The sequence below is a fragment of the Oncorhynchus masou genome, chromosome 13 (genome assembly GCF_036934945.1).
Source record: "Oncorhynchus masou masou isolate Uvic2021 chromosome 13, UVic_Omas_1.1, whole genome shotgun sequence".
NCBI classification, from domain to species: domain Eukaryota; kingdom Metazoa; phylum Chordata; class Actinopteri; order Salmoniformes; family Salmonidae; genus Oncorhynchus; species Oncorhynchus masou.
In genome coordinates this window covers 85,373,973-85,390,534 of record NC_088224.1, presented here as the reverse complement: position 1 = coordinate 85,390,534, position 16,562 = coordinate 85,373,973, and the positions used below count along the sequence as shown (strand labels likewise).

Below are 16,562 nucleotides of genomic sequence, written 5' to 3'. Positions count from 1 at the left end.
ACAACGTCAAACTTTTTCCGAATTAACTCCATAATATCGCCCGAAACATGGCAAACGTTGTTTGGAATCAATCCTCAAGGTGTTTTTTCACATATATCTTCATTGATATATCGTTTGTGGAGGCTTGCATTCTTCTCTAAATTCCATGGAAAAATACTTGCAGCTGACTTTTTGCGCACCAATTTCGGCGCAGGACACCGGGCGGACACCTGGTAGATGTGGTCTCTTATGGTCAATCTTCCAATGATATGCCTACAAATACGTCACAATGCTGCAGACACCTTGGGGAAACGACAGAAAGGGCAGACTTACTCCTCTCGCATTCACAGCCATATAAGGAGACAATGGAAAACAGAGCCTCAAAAATCCTGCTCATTTCCTAGATGCCGTCTCATCTTGGTTTTGCCTGAAGCTCACGTTCTAGGGCACGCACAGAAAATATCTTTGTAGTTCTGGACACGTCAGAGTGTTTTCTTTCGAAAGCTATCAATTATATGCATAGTCGAGCATCTTTTTGTGACAAAATATCTTGTTTAAAACGGGAACGTTTTTCATCCAAAAATGAAATAGCGCCCCCATAGCATCAAGAGGTTAACTGACAGGGATCTTAACTAACAGGGATTTTTAAATAGGATTAAATGTCAGGAATTGTGAAAAACTGAATTTAATTTTATTTGACTACAGTGTATGTAAACTTCCGACATCAACTGTATATATACAAAATAATCGGTTTCATATGAAAATGGGTACAAATGAATCCGAAAAGAGGTTAATGTATCTTAGTTTCTTTCCAAAACGGCAGTGTTAGTTATTTTGGAACATCTTATTGAACACAGAACCACATGTGACTGAAGTGTGTAATTACAGTGGTACTCTGTTCTGAGATGTGAAGATGTGTTCTCCTGCCAGGCTTGCTGGCAGGTCGAGGGGCCAGGCGAGGCGATGCAATGCCAATCTTGTTCAGCTGGTACTTTTTCGGACAGCTATGACTCTGATCAATGCCGCCCACATTCCTCCTGTGGGGTCCTCAACAAAAAGGTTGTGACCTCTGGTACATCGCACTCTGATGCTGTCTGCGGAGACTGTCTGTATGGGTATGTATCCACATACAAGACCATCTCTACCCTCTCTCTTTGTAATCTCAATATTCACCAAACAAGCCTGACAAGTACCAACAAGTACCAACAAGCACCAACAAGTAATAACAATGTGTTTCTCTTCTTAAGCCACATTATATACAGGCAAAACGGTTGAATGATTCTTCTGCTGTAAAACAAAACAACACTGTGGCCCTGCTTAGTAAACACTGTGGCCCTGCTTAGTAAACACTGTGGCCCTGCTTAGTAAACACTGTGGCCCTGCTTAGTAAACACTGTGGCCCTGCTTAGTAAACACTGTGGCCCTGCTTAGTAAACACTGTGGCCCTGCTTAGTAAACACTGTGGCCCTGCTTAGTAAACACTGTGACCCTGCTTAGTAAACACTGTGGCTCTGCTTAGTAAACACTGTGGCCCTGCTTAGTAAACACTGTGGCCCTGGTAAACACTGTGGCCCTGCTTAGTAAACAAACACTGTGGCCCTGCTTAGTAAACACTGTGGCCCTGCTTAGTAAACACTGTGGCCCTGCTTAGTAAACACTGTGGCCCTGCTTAGTAAACACTGTGGCCCTGCTTAGTAAACACTGTGGCCCTGCTTAGTAAACACTGTGGCCCTGCTTAGTAAACACTGTGGCCCTGCTTAGTAAACACTGTGGTCCTGCTTAGTAAACACTGTGGCCCTGCTTAGTAAACACTGTGAACCTGCTTAGTAAACAGGTGTATTACTGTAGTCCTTCATCTTCATTTAGTCTCCATATATAGACACCAGCCCAGCTACCTAACAGTAGCACTGAAGTATCCAATCAAATTGTTCACATGTGTTTAGCAGTTGTTATGTGTGGGTGTAGCGAAATGCTTGTATCCTGACCAGTCACTGTATAGCCCGGTTAGCATGTCTCTACCCTCCGACCAGGACCACCGCTCTCTACAGAAATAGACTGTTGACCTTTCAATATGGTCAGTTGGAAAAGTTTTACTTACTAGGACTTTGATATGGGGTTGTCTCACCTAGCTACCTTAAGACGAATGCACCAATTGTAAGTTTGTCTGGATAAGAGCGTCTGCTAAATGACCATGAAATGAATACACTGCTATGATAACGTGGTATTGTTCTGTTGTGATATTAACATGTGCCTGTGTTGGTGCCACCAGGTTCCACCCCACTGCTGGGAGGATAGCCTCCACCCTGGCCTGTGTGAGAGGTGAGTGTGGACAGAATCAATATCACGCCAACAAATAGTTGAATCGACTATGTTTCCACTGGAGGAATAATGGTTTTAACAGGGCCATGTTCTCCCCCTTTCTCTCTCTCCCCTTATCTCTCCCCAGCCCCCCCTGCCCAATCAACCCACGTGCGCGTGGTGCGTACAGTGGATAAGGGTTTGACGGGCAGTGGCGGCCTGCCGGTGAACGGTACAGCAGTGCGGAGCCCGGAGGAGAAGAGTACAGAGTATGCCGTGTTCGCCCTGGTGCCGATCTTCTGTGTGATGGGACTCCTGGGGATCCTCATCTGTAATATCCTCAAGAAGAAAGGATACAACTGCACTGCTGAGAAGGAAGGAGGAGACGAGGAGAATGCTACACCACAGAAAGAGGGTGAGCGAGAGAGAGAGGAGAGAGAGGAGACGCAGAGAGAGAGAGACACAGAGAGAGAGAGAGACACAGAGAGAGACACAGAGAGAGAGACACAGAGAGAGAGACACAGAGAGAGACAGACACACACACACAGAGAGAGACAGAGAGAGGACACAGAGAGAGAGAGACACAGAGAGAGAGAGACACAGAGAGAGAGAGACACAGAGAGAGAGAGAGACACAGACACAGAGACAGAGAGAGAGACACAGAGACAGAGAGAGAGACACAGAGACAGAGAGAGAGACACAGAGACAGAGAGAGAGACAGAGACAGAAAGCGACACAGAGACACAGAGAGACACACAGAGACACAGAGAGAGACACAGAGAGAGACACAGAGACACAGAGAGACACGACACAGAGAGAGACAGAGAGACACACAGGGAGACAGAGAGAGACACACAGAGACAGAGAGAGACACACAGAGACAGAGAGAGACACACAGAGACAGAGAGAGACACACAGAGACAGAGAGAGAGAGAGAGACACACAGAGACAGAGAGAGACACAGAGACAGAGAGAGACAGCGAGACACAGAGACAGAGAGAGAGAGAGACAGCGAGACACAGAGACATAGAGAGAGAGACACAGAGACAGAGAGAGAGACACAGAGACAGAGAGAGAGAGACACAGAGACAGAGAGAGACACAGAGAGAGATACAGAGACAGAGAGACACAGAGAGAGATACAGAGACAGAGACACAGAGACAGAGAGACACAGAGACACAGAGAGAGAGACACACAGAGACACAGAGAGAGACACACAGAGACACAGAGACACAGAGACAGAGACACAGAGACACAGAGAGAGACACAGAGACACAGAGAGAGAGACACAGAGACAGAGAGAGAGAGAGAGACAGAGAGACAGAGAGACACAGAGACAGAGAGAGAGAGACACAGAGACAGAGAGAGAGACACAGAGACAGAGAGACACAGAGACAGAGAGAGAGAGACACAGAGAGAGAGTCACAGAGACAGAGACACAGAGACAGAGACAGACAGAGAGAGCCACAGAGACAGAGAGAGAGACCAGAGACAGAGACAGAGAGAGAGAGAGACCACAGAGACAGAGAGAGAGAGACCACAGAGACAGAGAGAGAGAGACCACAGAGACAGAGAGAGAGAGACACAGAGACAGAGAGAGAGAGACACAGAGACAGAGAGAGAGAGACACAGAGACAGAGAGAGAGAGACACAGAGACAGAGAGAGAGAGACACAGAGACAGAGAGAGAGACACAGAGACAGAGACAGAGAGAGAGAGACACAGAGAGAGAGAGAGAGACACAGAGACAGAGAGAGAGACACAGAGACAGAGAGAGAGACACAGAGACAGAGAGAGAGACAGACACAGAGACAGAGAGAGAGACACAGAGACAGAGAGAGACACAGAGAGAGAGAGAGAGACACAGAGAGAGAGAGAGAGACACAGAGAGAGAGAGAGACACAGAGACAGAGAGAGACACAGAGACAGAGAGACAGAGAGACAGAGACAGAGAGAAAGAGAGAAAGAGATACAGGTATCTGGGCTGTGCCTTTTAGATTTTCTTTTGAATAAGTGTTTTCAAGGGTCCTTACAACAATACATGAACTGATATTTTGGATGACCAGAGGAGACACAGAGACAGAGAGAGAGAGACACAGAGACCCAGTTTTTCATGACCAGAGGAGACACAGAGACAGGGCCCAGTTTTTCATGACCAGAGAAGAGACACCAGGGCACAGTTTTTCATGACCAGAGGAGACACCAGGACAGAGAGACCCAGAGACAGAGAGAGAGACACAGAGACAGAGAGATGACCAGAGGAGACACAGAGACAGGCACAGTTTTTCAGATGACCAGAGGAGACACCAGGGCCCAGTTTTTCATGACCAGAGGAGACACAGAGACAGGACCCAGTTTTTCATGACCAGAGGAGACACCAGGGCCCAGTTTTTCATGACCAGAGGAAACACCAGGACCCAGTTTTTCATGACCAGAGGAGACACCAGGGCCCAGTTTTTCATGACCAGAGGAGACACAGAGACAGGGCCCAGTTTTTCATGACCAGAGTAGACACCAGGGCCCAGTTTTTCATGACCAGAGGAGACACCAGGGCCCAGTTTTTCATGACCAGAGGAGACACCAGGGCCCAGTTTTTCATGACCAGAGGAGACACCAGGGCCCAGTTTTTCATGACCAGAGGAGACACCAGGGCCCAGTTTTTCATGACCAGAGGAGACACCAGGACCCAGTTTTTCATAATTATCCAGATCCTTTAATCCTTTTATTTGGTATCCAGCCTTTAATACCAGTATGGGGATGAGGTAGGTAGATAGATGGGCTGTTTACAGATGTGCTATGTACAGGTGCAGTGATCTGTGAGCTGCTCTGACAGCTGGTGCTTAAGACTAGTGAGGGAGATATGAGTCTCCAGCTTCAGAGATTTTTGCAGTTCGTTCCAGTCATTGGCAGCAGAGAACTGGAAGGAAAGATGACCAAAGGGAGACTTGGTTTTGGGGGTGACCAGAGAGATATACCTGCTGGAGCGTGTGCTACGAGTGAGTGCTGCTATGGTGACCAGTGAGCTGAGATAAGGCGGGGCTTTACCTAGCAGAGACTTGTAGATAACCTGTAGCCAGTGGGTTTGGCGACGAGTATGAAGCGAGGGACAACCAACGAGAGAGTAATGGTGGGTAGTGTATAGGGCTTTGGTGACAAAACGGATGGCACTGTGATAGACTGCATCCAGTTTGTGAGTAGAGTGTTGGAGGCCATTTTATAGATGACATCACCGAGGTCGAGGATCGGTAGGATTGTCAGTTTTACTAGGGTATGTTTGGCAGCATGAGTGAATGGTGCTTTATTGCGATATAGGAAGCCAATTCTAGATTTAATTTTGGATTGGAGATGATTAATGTGAGTCTGGAAGGAGAGTTTACAGTCTAACCAGACACCTAGGTATTTGTAGTTGTCCACATATTCTAGGTCAGAACCGTCCAGAGTAGTGATGTTGGACAGGCGGGCAGGTGCAGGCAGCAATCGGTTGATGAGCATGCATTTAGTTTTACTTGTATTTCAGAGCAATTGGAGGCCACGGAAGGAGTGTTGTATGGCATTGAAGCTCGTTTGGAGGTTAGTTAACACAGTGTCCAAGGAGGGGCCAGAAGTGTACAGAATGGTGTCGTCTGCGTAGAGGTGGATCAGAGAATCACCAGCAGCAATAGCAACATCATTGATGTATACAGAGAAGAGAGTCGGGCCGTGGATTGAACCCTGTGGCAACCCCATAGAGACTGCCAGAGGTCCGGACAACAGGCCCTCCGATTTGACACACTGAACTCTATCAGAGAAGTAGTTGGTGAAGCAGGCGAGGCAATCATTTGAGAAACCAAGGCTGTCGAGTCTGCCAATAAGAATGTGGTGATTGGCAGAGTAGAAAGCCTTGGCCAGGTCGATGAAGACGGCTGCACAGTAATGGCTCTTATCGATGGCGGTTAAGATATCGTTTAGGACCTTGAGCGTGGCTGAGGTGCACCCAGACCAGCTCTGAAGCCAGATTGCATAGTGGAGAAGGTACGGTGGGACCCTTTAATGACATACATTCCTGATCTAAGGTTGGATTGGATTACCGGAGGATCAGAGTCCCAATTCTAACATTTAACCCTATCCTATTGTCAAAATTAGATCATATCACTTTACAAAAACTGGGTCTCGACAGTAACCCTGACTCCTCAGACTCTATTTCAAACCTGGCGTCTATTTTCAAAGCCTTCCCCCAATATGGGTAACCTAGTTTTAGCTCTTCAATGGTTGCTTAGAAAGGCACACAGCTTTATACGTAAGGGGATACACATGGGCATCGCATGTCCTGTTGCGCACACTCTGGGAAGCAGAACACAAGGAGGGCCCTGAATGAACATACTATTATGTCTCTAAGGGTAGAGGGAAATGAAGGTGCTCTGGTACAGGCGGTAGCTGTGTCACGACTCCACCTCTCAATCCCAGGGCACAAACACACTCTCCTTTCAGCCCTTTTCATAGACAGTAGTCATGTCAGACTCTAAGCCATGTAGACGGTGTGGTGGTGGGAACCTAACGTTGTTGTATTAACTCTGACGCTTGGGGATGACACATTCTAACCCCCTACAGGTCAGAGGGCAGCCCTCTGGAAATACAATGCATTCCAAATCATACAACACACACACACACACACACTCCTAATCTGGTTGGCAGTCTCCACCTCCTTGTCTGGTGTTGCTCGTGTCTCAGTCTCCACCTCCTTGTCTGGTGTTGCTCGTGTCTCAGTCTCCATCTCCTTGTCTGGTGTTGCTAGTATCTCAGTCTCCATCTCCTTGTCTGGTGTTGCTAGTGTCTCAGTCTCCATCTCCTTGTCTGGTGTTGCTAGTGTCTCAGTCTCCATCTCCTTGTCTGGTGTTGCTAGTGTCTCAGTCTCCATCAGTCTCCATCTCCTCCATCTCCTTGTCTGGTGTTGCTAGTGTCTCAGTCTCCATCTCCTTGTCTGGTGTTGCTAGTATCTCAGTCTCCATCTCCTTGTCTGGTGTTGCTAGTAACTCAGGCTCCATCTCCTTGTCTGGTGTTGCTAGTATCTCAGTCTCCATCTCCTTGTCTGGTGTTGCTAGTGTCTCAGTCTCCATCTCCTTGTCTGGTGTTGCTCGTGTCTCAGTCTCCATCTCCTTGTCTGGTGTTGCTAGTGTCTCAGTCTCCATCTCCTTGTCTGGTGTTGCTCGTGTCTCAGTCTCCATCTCCTTGTCTGGTGTTGCTAGTATCTCAGTCTCCATCTCCTTGTCTGGTGTTGCTAGTAACTCAGGCTCCATCTCCTTGTCTGGTGTTGCTAGTATCTCAGGCTCCATCTCCTTGTCTGGTGTTGCTAGTATCTCAGGCTCCATCTCCTTGTCTGGTGTTGCTAGTATCTCAGGCTCCATCTCCTTGTCTGGTGTTGCTAGTATCTCAGGCTCCATCTCCTTGTCTGGTGTTGCTAGTATCTCAGGCTCCATCTCCTTATCTGGTGTTGCTAGTAACTGTTCAGTTCAGTTGAGCGTACTAGTGCTTCGCCCGTCTACCGAAAGTTGGTGCTGTTGCTATGCAATCTCTTGCTAGCTAGTTAGCATAACACATAACTAGCTAGACATTTTACGACTTTGGGTGTGTTCTTAAAGTTAATCTAGAATGCCAGAGTGTGCAAATCCAGAGCGTTATCAGATTGCCTGTTCGTAAATCCAGAGCGTTATCAGATTGCCTGTTCGTAAATTCAGAGCGTTTCACTCTCGGGGCTTACACTGGACGCTCTGGCCGAGGAGGAGGGTTGATCCAAGTGTTCTGACCTCAACGGCAGTCAAGCACCCAAGCTAACTGGCAAACATTGGCTGGCTTGCTAGCTACTTCCATCACAAATGAGAGAACACCTCACTCTGACCATTTTACTCACCCTAGCAGAGCTGGTTAGTATGTTTTCATGTTGTCTAGAGCGTTGGTGACTGTAACTGTGCTGCTGGCAACAATTTAATTACACTTGTTTTTGCTGACGTTTAATGACACCGGCCATATTCAACGGGTGTTGAGCGTTCGTAAATTCATCAGTTATTCTGCATGATGGCAGACTCAGAAGAGAGTGCTCTGAAATCCGAGTAGATTGCCAGAATTAACAATGCCGATTGAGAACTCACAACGACTATACCACTAAGCTAAGAATGACGTAAATAATCAAATCAATAAATGCTGGCTAGTTAGTTAGATAGCATATAGTTAATATACTGCCTGGCTAGTTCCATGTATTAGTAGCCAACTAACGTTAGGATGGTAACTAGCTAACATACCGGTACAAGCTGTAATGCTATGCGGTTCGTAAGGATAGCGTAGCTAACAAATTGTCAGCCAACACACAACGTGTAATGTAACTTATTTGAAAAGTCATTACTTTATTACATTGCTCAACATTTTCCGAACATTTGTCATAAATAGTTAAAGCAGTGAATTTGTATCCACTGTCGTCTGACTATTTTTCGCCATTTTCTTCAAATTTGAAAGCATTGTGAAGCCACGCCCATTTTCAGAAGAATTTGCATTATGGGCCCTAAAAGCACAGAAATAGTCTCCACTGCAAATATACTTTGTATTTTGGTGAATTTAGTACGACATCTGGGAACTTTTGGCATACTAACTATATCCATACTATGACCAATAAGCATACTACATACTCAATTTACATCACAAATAGTATGGTTAGTGAGGTTAGTATGAGTAATGGAACACAGTTCTTGTATTGTGAAACCGTAGCTGCCCTGTAGCATGGAGAAACACCCACCCCTCCTTCTTCTCTATCAATCTATCTCTCCTTTCCCAGATCAATTATTCAATCATTTATTCTCTCATTTCCCATCTCTTCTATCATCCACTTTTCCTCTCCTTTCCTATCATCTACTTCTCCTTTCCTTTCCTATCTCTCCTATCATCTACTTCTCCTTTCCTTTCCTATCTCTCCTATCATCTACTTCTCTTCCCCTTTCCTATCTCTCCTATCATCTACTTCTCCTTTCCTTTCCTATCTCTCCTATCATCTACTTCTCCTTTCCTTTCCTCTCTCTCCTATCATCTACTTCTCCTTTCCTTTCCTATCTCTCCTATCATCTACTTCTCCTTTCCTCCCCCTCCTATCATCCACTTCTCCTTTCCTTTCCTATCTTTCCTATCATCTACTTCTCCTTTCCTTTCCTATCTCTCCTATCATCTACTTCTCTTCCCCTTTCCTATCTTTCCTATCATCTACTTCTCCTTTCCTTTCCTATCTCTCCTATCATCTACTTCTCTTCCCCTTTCCTATCTCTCCTATCATCTACTTCTCCTTTCCTCCCCCTCCTATCATCTACTTCTCTTCCCCTTTCCTCTCCCTCCTACCATCCACTTCTCCTCTCCTTTCCTCCCCCTCCTATCATCCACTTCTCCTCTCCTTTCCTATCTTTCCTATCATCTACTTCTCTTTTCCTTTCCTCTCTCTCCTATCATCTACTTCTCCTCTCTTTTCCTTTCCTCTCTCTCCTAACATCTACTTCTCCTCCCCTTTCCTATCTCTCCTATCATCTACTTCTCTTCCCCTTTCCTATCTTTCCTATCATCTACTTCTCCTTTCCTTTCCTATCTCTCCTATCATCTACTTCTCTTCCCCTTTCCTATCTCTCCTATCATCTACTTCTCCTTTCCTCCCCCTCCTATCATCTACTTCTCTTCCCCTTTCCTCTCCCTCCTACCATCCACTTCTCCTCTCCTTTCCTCCCCCTCCTATCATCCACTTCTCCTCTCCTTTCCTATCTCTCCTATCCTCCACTTCTCCTCCCCTTTCCTATCTCTCCTATCCTCCACTTCTCCTCCCCTTTCCTATCTCTCCTATCCTCCACTTCTCCTCTCCTTTCCTATCTCTCCTATCCTCCACTTCTCCTCCCCTTTCCTATCTCTCCTATCCTCCACTTCTCCTCCCCTTTCCTATCTCTTCTATCCTCCACTTCTCCTTTCCTCCCCCTCCTATCCTCCACTTCTCCTTTCCTCTCCATCATATCTCTCCTCTCTCCCCTCCCTGCTCCATCCCTCTGTGTCAGTGTGTTGCTGTGTGCTTGGATGTGTTCCAGTTCTCAGGTCTTTAGGGTTTACTGTTGCGTGCAGCATTGAGGGAAGCTGCTGCATTGGTGCAGAGACATACAGAAAGAGAGAGAGTGAGATGGGGGGGGGTAAAGAGAGGAGGATGGTGTCAAGTGATGGGTAATAGTGAAAGAGAAAAGGAACTATGAAAGATGAAGAATGGAGAACGAAGAGCAATACTGGGTGATATAGGGAATGAGGCAGCAGAGGTTAGAACTCATCTAATTAACATCCCTCCTGTTCATCCATCTCTCTCTCTCTCTCTCTCTCCCCTTCTCTCTCTCCTCTCGCTCTCTCTCTCTCTCCTACTCTCTCTCTCTCCCCTACTCTCTCTCTCGCTCTCTCTCTCTCTCTCTCTCGCTCTCTCTCCCCTACTCTCTCTCTCCCATACTCTCTCTCTCCCCCTACTACTCTCTCTCTCCCTACTCTCTCCCTACTACTCTCTCTCTCCCCTACTCTCTCTCTCTCGCTCTCTCTCCCCTACTCTCTCTCTCTCCCCTACTCTCTCTCTCTCGCTCTCTCTCCCCTACTCTCTCTCTCTCCCCTACTCTCTCTCTCTCTCTCTCTCTCCCCTACTCTCTCTCTCTCTCCTCTCTCTCTCTCTCTCTCTCCTACTCTCTCTCCCCTACTCTCTCTCTCGCTCTCTCTCCCCTACTCTCTCTCTCTCGCTCTCTCTCCCCTACTCTCTCTCTCTCCCATACTCTCTCTCTCCCCCCAACTCTCTCTCTCTCTGTATATATGCTTACATAACAGTGCTGTCTGACAGTGGGCTAGTCCTGAGTGGGCTGAAGAGAAATCCCTTACACCAGCACTTTACTCATTCGTGTGTGTGTGTGTGAGAGAGACACCTTTTCCTACGTCAGTTCTCTTTTAAACTCCACTCAAGGGGAACAGTCATTTGAGAACATGGGGTTGTACAAGCTCTACAGAATACGTATCTGCTAGCATTAGCTGGCTGTGATACATATCTGCTAGCATTAGCTGGCTGTGATACATATCTGCTAGCATTAGCTGGCTGTGGAAACACACAGAGATAGGTCAACTCAGGCTGCTGCTGCTGAGATATTGTTGTCCATGGAGACCAACACACACACTCTAGCAAACACCGAGTGTTGAATGGAGCGTGTAGCCGAGTGAGCTATTCTAGTGCCCCCATCTGATCACCTCTGGTGCTATGGGTTGGTGCCGGTTGCTACAGAGACATCTATTCTCTGTTGGTTGCTCTCATACATACATACCTTTATCAAAGAGGCTGAATACAGAGCGAGACAGATAGCGAGAGAGATCAGAAAGAGTGTGTGTGAGAGACAGATAGCGAGAGAGATCAGAAAGAGTATGTGTGAGAGAGAGACAGAGAGAGAGAGACAGATAGCGAGAGATCAGAAAGAGTGTGTGAGAGAGTGAGAGAGATAGCGAGAGAGATCAGAAAGAGTGTGTGAGAGAGAGAGAGAGAGAGAGAGAGAGAGAGAGAGAGAGAGAGAGAGAGAGAGAGAGAGAGAGAGAGATCAGAAAGAGTGTGTGTGAGAGAGAGAGAGCGAGAGAGAGCGAATTCACAAATTGGGACAAACACCAAATTGGAACTCTGCATGCAGGATTATGCAAAAATATTGTCTGTGTACAACGCAAAACACCAAATAATGCATGCAGAGTAGAATTAGGTCGATACCTGCTAATGATCAAAATCCAGAAAAGAGACGTTAAATTCTACAACCACCTAAAAGGAAGTGATTCTGAAACCTTCCATAACAGAGAGATGAACCTGGAGAAGAGTCCTCTTAGCAAGCTGGTCCTGGGGCTCTGTTCACAAACACAAACACACCCCACAGAGCCCCAGGACAGCAACACAACTAAACCCAATTAAATCATGAGAAAACAAAAAGATTATTACTTGACACATTGGAAAGAATTAAGAAAAAACAGTGCAAAACTAGAATGCTATTTGGCCCTAAACAGAGAGTACACAGAGTACCGTGACTGACCCAAACCGAAGGAAGCTCAGTGAGCATCACCTTGCTATTGAGAAAGGCCGCCGTAGGCAGACATGGCTCTCGAGAGAAGACAGGCTATGTGCTCACTGCCCACAAAATGAGGTGGAAACTGAGCTGCACTTCCTAACCTCCTGCCCAATGTATGACCATATTAGAGACACATATTTCCCTCAGATTACACAGATCCACAAAGAATTTGAAAACAAACCCAATTTTGATAAACTCCCATATCTACTGGGTGAAATACCACAGTGTGATGTCATAGCAGCAATATTTGTGACATGTTGCCACAAGAAAAGGGCAACCAGTGAAGAACAAACACTGTTGTAGGTACAACCCATAATTATGTTTATTAATTTTCCCTTTTGTTCTTTAACTATTTGCACATCGTTACAACACTGTAAAAATACATAATATGACATTTGAAATGTCTTTATTCTTTTGGAACTTCTGTAAGTGTAATGTTTACTGTTATTTTTTATTGTTTATTTCACTTTTGTTTATTGCTTTGGCAATATTAACATATGTTTCCCATGCCAATTTAGCCCTGAAATGGAAGTTAAATTAGAGAGAATTTCAGAACTCCCGAACAGAACGGGAGATTTAGCAAGTTTACTCATCTCTGTTGGTGTGCAACAGCCCTACAGTTTTTTTCACATACATCACACTGAAGTGTCACTCAAACACATACATCACACCTATTCAAATAGACAAAGACCGTCTTCATGATTTCCTTTGCCTCCTCTTTAATGAGTTGAAAAGTAATTCTGGTTCAAATCCCTGTGGAATGTTTCTTATTTATAAACTTAATCCCAGTTCCCTGTCTGGTTCTCCGGGCGGTTACTTAAAAATGGCCTGTCTTTTTCTCTGGGTAGTAATGTTGAATATTTCTCTCCCTCCGTCTCTCTTTCTTTCTCTCTCTCTTGCTCCCACTCCTTCTGCGCCCCCCCCCTCTCTCTCTCGCTCCCTCTCCCTCTGCGCCTCTCCCTCTCTCTCTGTAGGTAACGCTTGTCCCTACATCGTAGACGATCCTAATGAAGACACCATCAGTGTTCTAGTGCGCCTCATCACAGAGAAGAAAGGTACCAGTCCCTTTATGATGACGTCACTGTTTCTGATGATGTCATAGGCCTGAGCGTAAAAGCAACCCCTAGCCTTTACCCCTTCTGTGTTGGTGATCTGAAAGTGAAAATGATAGGTGTGGGCTCTCCTATGCCCATGACAAGGCCAGGTTTAGGCACATTGCCTAGTCTGTTCAGATCTGCAAACACAGAGAGACGTCTCTGCTAATAGGTTTGTGGGTTTTGAAACCACTAACTTCATCAATACGAGATAATAGCCAATTGAGTTTGAGCGCGGTCATCACAACTGATCTGATTTCATCCACTGTCAATAATATCTTCCCTAAAGAATCTCTCTCTCTCTCTGTGTGTGGGGGTGTGTGTGTGTGTGTGTGTCCTACAGTTATGTATGTAGTAATTATAGGCAATATTTGCTGAAGTGCTGTATGTGTTGTAGAGAATGCTGCTGCCCTGGAGGAGCTGCTACTGGAGTACGAGAGTAAACAGTTGGCCATCAGCAAAGCCTCCTCAATCAAGTGAGAACCCTATATATAATAACTGCATAGACATACCTACCTTAAACAGTGTTCTGCTTAGTCCTACTGGGTGAGAGCAATGCCTGTGCTCAGAGCCTTCACAAAGTATTCACACCCCTTGACTTATTCTACGTTTTGTTGTGTTACAGCCTGAATTCAAAATGGATGACATGTATTTATTGCTCACCCATCTACACACAATGACTAAGTGAAAATATGTTTTTAGATTTTTTTTTGCAAATTTATTGAAAATTAAATACAGACTTATCTCATTGACATAAGTATTCACACCCCTGAGTCAATACTTTGTAGAAGCACCTTTGGCATTAAATACAACTGTGAGTATTTCTGGAGTCTCTAAGACATTTCCATGCCTTGTTTGTGCAACATTAGGCAATTTTTATTTTCTAAATATGTCAAGTGTTGCCATAGATTATCAAGCATATTTAAGACAAACTGTAACTCGGCCACTCCGGAACATTCACGGTCTTCTTGGTAAGCAACTCCAGTGGAGATTTGGCCTCACTTTTTAGGTTATTGTCCAGCTGAAAGGGAAATTAATCACCCATTGTCTGTTGGAAAGCAGAGTGAACCAAGTTTTCCTTTAGGATTCTGCCTGTGCTTAGCTCCTTTCCTTTCTTTTTTATCCTGAAAAACTTGCCAGTTCTTAACAATTACAAGCATACCCACAGCACGATGCAGTCACCACTATGTTTGAAAATATGGAGTGGTACTCAGTAATGTGTTGTATTGGATTTGCCCCAAACATAGCACATTTGCAGTATTACTTTAGTGCCTTGTTGCAAACAGGATGCATGTTTTTGAATTTTTTATGTACAGGCTTCCTTCTTCTCACTCTGTCATTTAGGTTACTATTGTGTAGTAACTACAATGTTGTTGATCCATCCTCAGTTTTCTCCCATCACAGCCATTAAACTTTGCAACAGTTTTAAAGTCACCATTGGCCTCATGAAATCCCTGAGTGGTTTCTTTCCTCTCCGGCAACTGAGTTAGGAAGGACACCTGTATCTTTGTAGCGACTGGGTGTATTGATACACCATCCAAAGTGTAATTAATAACTTAACGGTGCTCAAAGGGATATTCAATGTATTTTTTATTTTATTTTTCCCCATCTACCAATAGGTGCCCTTCCTTGCCAGGAATTGGTCTTTGTGGTTGAATCTGTGTTTGAAATTCACGGCTCGACCGAGGGACATTACATATAATTGTAAATGAGGTCGTCATTCAAAAATCATGTTAAACATTATTGTTGCACACAGGATGAGTTCATGCAACATACACATTAAAAAAACACACAAGGCCACTTTAACATTGTGGGTATTGTGAGTAAGCCAGTGACAAAACATCTTTATTCAGGCTCTAACACAACTAAATGTATATAATATATGGTTTTCATGTATAATATCTGTTTCCATATTATCCATGACTTTCTAGTAAAATAGACTATAATGGTTCATGAGAAAATAGCCTAATCAAGAAAATCAATTACCTCAATTGCCACCAGCTTGACACCAGCACATTTCCATCCACGTATCCTCTCCTTTCCTATCTCTCCTATCATCTACTTCTCCTCTCCTTTCCTATCTCTCCTATCATCCACGTATCCTCTCCTTTCCTATCTCTCCTATCATCCATGTATCCTCTCCTTTCCTATCGCTCCTATCATCCATGTATCCTCTCCTTTCCTATCTCTCCTATCATCCACGTATCCTCTCCTTTCCTATCCTATCTCTCATGTATCCTCTCCTTTCCTATCTCTCCTATCATCTACTTCTCCTCTCCTTTCCTATCATCCACGTATCCTCTCCTTTCCTATCTCTCCTATCATCTACTTCTCCTCTCCTTTCCTATCTCTCCTATCATCCACGTATCCTCTCCTTTCCCATCTCTCCTATCATCTACTTCTCCTCTCCTTTCCTATCATCTACTTCTCCTCTCCTTTCCTATCTCTCCTATCATCCACGTATCCTCTCCTTTCCTATCTCTCCTATCATCTACTTCTCCTCTCCTTTCCTATCATCTACTTCTCCTCTCTTTTCCTTTCCTCTCCATCATATCACCCACTTCTCCTCTCTTTTCCTTTCCTCTCCATCATATCACCCACTTCTCCTCTCTTTTCCTTTCTTCTCCATCATATCACCCACTTCTCCTCTCTTTTCCTTTCTTCTCCATCATATCACCCACTTCTCCTCTCTTTTCCTTTCCTCTCCATCATATCACCCACTTCTCCTCTCTTTTCCTTTCCTCTCCATCATATCACCCACTCCTCCTCTCTTTTCCTTTCTTCTCCATCATATCACCCACTTCTCCTCTCTTTTCCTTTCTTCTCCATCATATCACCCACTTCTCCTCTCTTTTCCTTTCCTCTCCATCATATCACCCACTTCTCCTCTCTTTTCCTTTCCTCTCCATCATATTACCCACTTCTCCTCTCTTTCCTTTCCTCTCTCCTATCATCTACTTCTCCTCTCTTTTCCTTTCTTCTCCATCATATCACCCACTCCTCCTCTCTTTTCCTTTCCTCTCCATCATATCACCCACTTCTCCTCTCTTTTCCTTTCCTCTCCATCATATCACCCACTTCTCCTCTCTTTT

General features: G+C 45.1%; 1 protein-coding gene across 1 annotated transcript in view; it reads left to right on the top strand.

The window, feature by feature from the left end:
- The first annotated feature begins 885 nt into the window (after positions 1-885).
- LOC135553166 (tumor necrosis factor receptor superfamily member 19L-like) overlaps positions 886-16,562 on the top strand; it is a 29,469-nt gene continuing 13,792 nt past the window's right edge. The window contains exons 1-5 of the mRNA XM_064985329.1: positions 886-1,094; positions 2,249-2,298; positions 2,426-2,692; positions 13,351-13,431; positions 13,868-13,946. Coding sequence (XP_064841401.1) covers positions 943-1,094; positions 2,249-2,298; positions 2,426-2,692; positions 13,351-13,431; positions 13,868-13,946 — 629 coding nt within the window. The 5' untranslated portion in view covers positions 886-942. The remainder of the gene's footprint in view (positions 1,095-2,248; positions 2,299-2,425; positions 2,693-13,350; positions 13,432-13,867; positions 13,947-16,562) is intronic.